At 34.2% G+C, this 6,649-nt stretch overlaps 1 protein-coding gene across 44 annotated transcripts in view; it reads left to right on the top strand.

The window, feature by feature from the left end:
- LOC102677929 (calcium/calmodulin-dependent protein kinase type II alpha chain) overlaps positions 1-6,649 on the top strand; it is a 140,815-nt gene that overhangs the window by 124,009 nt on the left and 10,157 nt on the right. For 13 of the 44 annotated variants that reach the window (XM_006615913.2, XM_006615914.2, XM_031510612.1 and 10 more), the window contains 2 exons: positions 1,382-1,540; positions 3,174-3,260. The exons of 24 other annotated variants lie outside the window; for them this stretch is intronic. In XM_006615913.2, the coding sequence (XP_006615976.1) occupies positions 1,382-1,540; positions 3,174-3,260 (246 nt within the window). The remainder of the gene's footprint in view (positions 1-1,381; positions 1,541-3,173; positions 3,261-6,649) is intronic. 7 more of the 44 variants (XM_031510611.1, XM_006615915.2, XM_006615919.2 and 4 more) reach the window with 1 other exon arrangement.

The raw sequence follows: 6,649 nt of genomic DNA on the forward strand, positions 1-6,649 counted from the left end.
TTTGATTCTGGTCCTTTAGGTATCATGATTATCATGAAACTTATATATATATATATATATAAATACTATATATTGCAAGTTGTGAATCATCGAAAACGCATACAATTTCCAAGCAGAAACAAGACAGAAGACCGACAGAAATCGGTGAGTCCCTCTTAGAGTCGAAGCATGACTTGGATTTATTTTTCTCTCCCACGATTTTGTTACCTTTTGACCATGGACACATGGTCGAAAACGCAGGATATTATCACGCTTCGTGGCCATAGATCTCTCTCTCACGCCCCCAAATGCTTGCTCTCCTCGCTACTTCTTGCGTGTTAACATTTTTTTTTTCCCCCTCCTTATTGTTTTTCAATCTCGAACAGAACACACACAGCACCAATTGTCGATATTTTTATAGCGCACACACACACACATATATATATATATCTTCCCTCCTTTTTTTTTTTTCTTTTCTTAAAGATCAATCTCCACGAGGATTCATAGGAAACCGCGAGAGAATTATTCGCCTTTTCTATTTTTCTATTTTTCTTTTTTTTTTTTTTCTCTCATTCGAATCTCGTCACGCTTCACCTAGTGCAGTCTGATCTAGATGGATCTAGATCAGAACGATCCAAAATGTTTGAACACTTTGTTCGAGAAGCCTGCATTTTTGCCAACTCGCTTCCGATATATATATATATTTATACGATTTCTTATTTATCCTCTTCTATCTTCTTCTATTTTTTTCTCTTTCTCATCTTTTTTTTTTGTTTCCCTCTTTTGATATTCCTCTCACGACGCCTCGTTGCACTCTCGTGGAATTTTTTTTTTTTAAATCGATCCTCATTTTCTCTTCCAACACATTTGGATGATAAAAGAAATGATCTATCCAAGGTTTTATCTTCTATCGTGATTTCTCCGTTACTCCTATATATAAGAAAAAGAGATCGGATCCAAAGCTAAAACTAATCAAAAATTAACCAACTTTTCTACTCCCACCATCTTGAAATCAATCGATCAAATTCAAAAGAGAACAACGTATGATTTCCTTTCGAAAAAAAATAATCTAATATCCTTCAATCAAGCAAACTCCAGATGCTTTGAATCATCATAATCGAAAAGTCTCTCTTTCGAAATTACCTTCCTCTTCGAACTCAATACTCTCCAATGCTCGCTCCATCGTCATCAGAGGCGAGACTCTTTCAAAAAATTGAGTTCAAACACTTGTTTGTCTCAAAAAAAAAAAGAAAAAAGAAAAAACTGTTCGAAATTTCGAGAGACGCGAGAGTGCAACGATCGAACTATGACGGTACGGTGAAAATCGGCCAGAAGCGACCGGGAGGAAGCTGTTCGGAGGCTGACAGTAGCTCGTCTTTTGGTTGGTTGGTTGCATGACTAGCTGGCAGCGCAGGAAGCGGTAGCAGCAGCGGTAGCAGCAGCAACAGCCAAAACAGCCAGACTGGCGCGTCACCGTCCTCGCCAGCGGCCATCTACATCGGCAGCAACCACGCGGCGACGCCCACGGCATCGTCGCGACGCTACGACTCCTCGAGCAACGGTCTGTATCCATTTCACACCTCTCTGCCTCTCTGGCTTTCTTCTCTGGTTCGATGTAACAACCGCGCGTACGATCGTTGACAAGAGTTTTTTATTCGAGGACGAATAAAATAAAATTTGAAAGGTTGGTTCTAGAGGCGAAAATATATTTGAAGAACGAGTATTGTTGAAAGTGTCGTTTGAGATTTTATTTATAATATCGGAATAGCTATTAATAAACTCGGGAAACGAGTGTTTCTTTGCGGTTTAATAAATACATCTTGAATGGCATTTTTCAATATTACTTGTTACTTTGTACAAACTTTGTTTTAGCCTTTAGAATTGAACTTGAAGATATATATATATATATATATATATGTATATATTGATATTTTAAGAAGAATAGCTTAAGAAATAATTTGTTAACAGGTTAAAATCGAGAGGTTTATGAAAGAGTAAGGATAACTATTTTGCTTTATTGTATTAAGGTTTACAGTAATTTATACTCTAGTTTATCCCTCGATTCTTTCTCTTTGCTATATTTTTCATTTTTTTTCTTTTTCTCTTTTGTTTCTCAGTCGTCGATGAAAATGTTTAATGCATCGTTGATCGAGAAGAGCACGAATTATATTATCGATAATAAAACGAGAACAGTCAGAGAATATATTTAAAGATAGATATTTAAAAAAAAAATCTTTCGATCTATCGTTTGATCGTCAACTTTGATAAAATCGTTTCTAAAATGTATAATTTCGATTTCGAAGATTAGACGAGGGTCGAAAAATTCGGGGATTCGATTATTTCCTTCGCCCTTTTGGATAATGAATTGGCAAGATTTAAAATGGAAATTGGGTGTTTTCCACGGTAGAATTGCAGAGAACGTGTCACGTGGAACGAAACGATCACCGATAATGCGTTTCATTGTGCGGAAACACGGCTGCCATCCGCGTCGCGAGGCTTGATTGATTCCCGTAATGGGCAAAAGTGCATTTATCGCGATCGTGGCCCGTAAATCAGGTTCCCATTTCGCAAATGGAAGACACTTTTACGTTCGATTGCCGAACGCCTCGCTAAAAACGTATCACGATTTTCTCCGTTCGAAAACTCGTCGTCACCTCGACAATTCTTCTTCAAATTATTCCAACTTGCGCGGCTCAAAATTATCCTGCGTTTAATTTAAATTTCTCCTCGAATCGATTTTTTTCCTCGAAATTTAATCTCAAAATTATCCCAAGACGTCTCAAAAAATGGTAATCCAAATTTTAATAAACATAGGAAGGAATAAAATCGATATCGTAATCCTTTGATTTGAAGTTGAAAAAGAATGATGCATTAAGCTTATTTTCTTATATATCGAAATGATATATTATTTTCTGCCGAACGATCTGTCATTCAATCATTCAGGCCAGAGAGGAAAGCGGTCTTACGATCGCCCTTTAATTTTTACGAAATTTTTTTCGATGACCCCTCTTCTCCCCGTGTGTGTTTCTCTGCATGTTCCGGTTGCACGCATCGCTGACATGCCGCCTCGAATTCCAATGCATGCCACTTCGAAATGAATCGGAAACCTTCTCCCTCCAAAAAAAAAAAAAAAATATACAAAAAAAAAAAAAAAAAAAAAAAAAAAAAAAAAAAAAAAATAAAAAAAATATCAGAAGCGGAAATTCGACGCGCGAACAACCCCGGGTACATGCCGCTTAATCAAAACGGATCAGAAGATGGTAAGAAGAATATCAACGCCGGTAAGACCGCAGAGAAGTCGAAAGTTAAGATTGACGAGGACGCCTGCTCGAAGATTAGACGCTGCTGCTCGTTATCATGAAGTTTTGAGCCTTGCGACGCTGCACAATTCTCCTCTCTCGAAGTTACTCTTACTTTCGATCCTTTTGCCACTCTGGAATCTTCTTATTATTATTATTATTCTTCTTTGTTTCGACTCGACTCGATTATCTATTTTGACACGCAGAGAGATACTCGTGGAGAATTGAAAAGAATTGAAAATTCGATTTCGAAGCCTCGAGGCGAGGGAAGAAAATTTGTTGTTGCAATGATCGTTCCCATTCGAAGAGATTTTTTTTCGAGATTCGTTGTTAAAAAATTTTACTTAAAAGTGTTTTTTGGAAATTCCAGAGGGTCGTACAGTGTCGCGTACAGGCTCGCCGCATGTCTCTTGTTTTTTTTTTTTTTTTTTTTTTTCCTTTTAGAGCCTTTCTTTTTTTTTTTTTTTTTTTTTTTTCCCTTTTCAGAATCTCCTTTTTCTTTTTTTTCTTTTTTTTTTTTTTTTTTTTTTTTCCCTTTTCAGAATCTCCTTTTTCTTTTTTTTCTTTTTTTTTTTTTTTTTTTTTTTTTTGCCTTTTAGAGACTGTCTCTTTTCTTTTTTTTCTTTTTTTTTTTTTGCTTTTTTTTTTCTTTTAAATACCTTCAGTTTTTGAATGCCTGATTTAATCATTTGTGATTGAGTCGCAAAGTGACTTTTTTTTTTTCTTGAATCGACTCTGATTCGTGATGCGACGAAATTGTTATATTCCTTCGATGAAATTACTTCATTTGTTAAAAACGGTGAATTTTCCATGATTCGCAAAAAATTACTTGTAGTATTATATTACAAAATGATATGGAAAGATGGTCAAAATTCTACAAATAAATTCTTGATTTTATTCGTCGTGTCGCGTAAATGTCAGTAGTCACGGTTTTAATTTCGGACGGCGAACCGCAAGTAGTAAGTATCGATTTTGATCAGACAAGGAACCCATCGACAGGATACGACGACGTTCAAGGATTATTCTTCAATATTTTGATCTTCTTAACGAAATTTAAAATATTTAAGGAAAAAATTATAATCTAAGAAGTTCTACGACATTTATCTCCATCCACTTTTCGTTCTCAAATGGAAGATTATGAGATGGACTATGCGAAACTCAAAATTATCTCTGTAAAATTATCTCGTCCCCCCCAGTTATTCGTTCTGCATTATGTATCGTAGAGTTTAGTGTGCAAACAGTTTCTCCTAAAATATCATTTCCACGTGAAAGAAGTCAGTTTTTCGAAAAGTTTGCAGGGAAGAATAAAATTAAATGCAGGAAAAAAAAAATAAATAGAAATTCGAAAAAAATGTTTAAATATTTGTGATTTTATTATTTAGGAAAAAATCTCGAAGAAAAAAACTGTTGGTTAAATCGTGGAAATATCACGAACGATCAAACGATTAAATAATTAATAATATGAAATGTCATAAAATTTTTTAACGAAATGATATTTTCTTCGCTTATATTGATCAGGCTGTCGTCTACGCTACAAATTCGCGTGTAATCCGTGTATAGGCGCAAACTGTTAACGTTCTAATAAACTTGTGAAATCTGAGACGTTGTGTTGTATGAGAACGAAACGAATCATCGGACAGGCTTCGTAGTTAATTATTTTAAACTAATCTACTGAAAGAATGATCTTCTAGAAAGAATGGTTTCTCATACGGGCCTGTATCGCCTGTAGCATTTCTTTCTTGGGAAACGAATGGATAAAAAGAATTCGTGTGCGTAGAAGGCGCGAATTTATCAAATTGATTTGAAGCTTCTTTATTGAACGCTTCTCTATGATATATGCATACATTGATACAATATCGTTTTTATCGTCGTTTTCGACGATATTATAAAAACTTTATCTTCGTATATATTTTGGTTTATTTTATTTTTTTTTTTTATTTTATTTTTTTCTCTTTCTTTTTCTCTCTCTTTATTTTTTATTGTACAGGAAAACTCTGATATACAGGATGTTAAATATATCGCTTATAATGTAACTGAAAAGCAATTGATATTAAGAAATGTACAATTATCTCTTATCGTTTTTCATGCAACGATAAGAATGATAATTTAATAAGGAAATATATTTTGAAGTAAGTTTACAATGTCATTTGAAGGTGACTTTAATTATACTTAAGTCACTTAATATGACGTTGAAAATTTTTATCGGAAAATATTTTTCCTTCGAATTATTATCCTATAAAAATGTTCTGCATTTTTTTTTCTCATAATATATCAATTGTTTAGCAGTTACTTCAAACGACATTTAATAATAGACACCCTGTATATATATCGTATATTTCTTGCGTGCACGTATTCAAAGTGATTCATTGACAGAATCGAGTGAATTTTAAAAGGAAATGACAGTGAAAAAGTATGTCTGACCATAGATAATTCCATACTACTTGCATCTATTTCTTTCTCCTTTTGTTACATTTTTTTTTCCAGCCAACTTTGACATAAAGTTCCATTCTCAATTCACATCTATTATTTAAGAAATGTAATCCTTCTAACGAAATTAAAAATTAGATGAAAACTTTCCAAAAATTTTTATTCAGATTTGATAAATTAAAACTTTCTATTTTGAGGCAATATATTTTCGTTCGTGACTAAGTCAATGAATCATCAGCCACGTAAAATATCATCGTTTCGACCACACAGAATCAATCATATCGATTTCTAGAAATTAATCGTTACGCTTTCTCGATGATGAATTCATTATGTATCATTATTTTCGAATGCGATTCGATTTTCATCGTGAAAAACGCGATGCAGACAAACAAAGATGTCGTCGCATCCACGCGACACAGTGTTTTCAAAGAAAGGGTGCTTAACGATAAATGGGAAGAAAAATCGTGAAAATCGGTCGCGGAACGAAGAAAATCCGAAAGGCACGTTGACTGACAAGGGGAAGAAAGCGCAGGAAGAAGAGAAAATGCTTTCGAGGACGAGATGGGACCTGAGGAGACGGTTAATCCTCTTGCGCGAGGATTAAGCTCCGCGACGTTTCTCTTTTCTCATTCAACTTTCCGTCTTTTAGAATTGAAAAATCCAAAAAAAAAAAAAGAGAGACTAGAGTATGATTTAAACCATTTTTTTCTTTTTGCAAAAAAAAAAAGAAATGAAAAAGGAAAATTTAACGGAAAAAATATTGAAAAAACTATTTTTCTTATTGAAATAGAAATAAAAATCATCGACAACATCGGAAATAATCCCCGCGGACCTTAATCTTCCGTGAAATCACGCTTGAGACACGCAAGAAAAGAAATCCTGCTACGATAAACGATCCATACAATTGCCAAAAGAATAATTTCAAAAAAAAAAAAAAAAAAAAA

This window comes from Apis dorsata, unplaced genomic scaffold (assembly GCF_000469605.1).
Source record: "Apis dorsata unplaced genomic scaffold, Apis dorsata 1.3 scaffold_247, whole genome shotgun sequence".
NCBI lineage: Eukaryota > Metazoa > Arthropoda > Insecta > Hymenoptera > Apidae > Apis > Apis dorsata.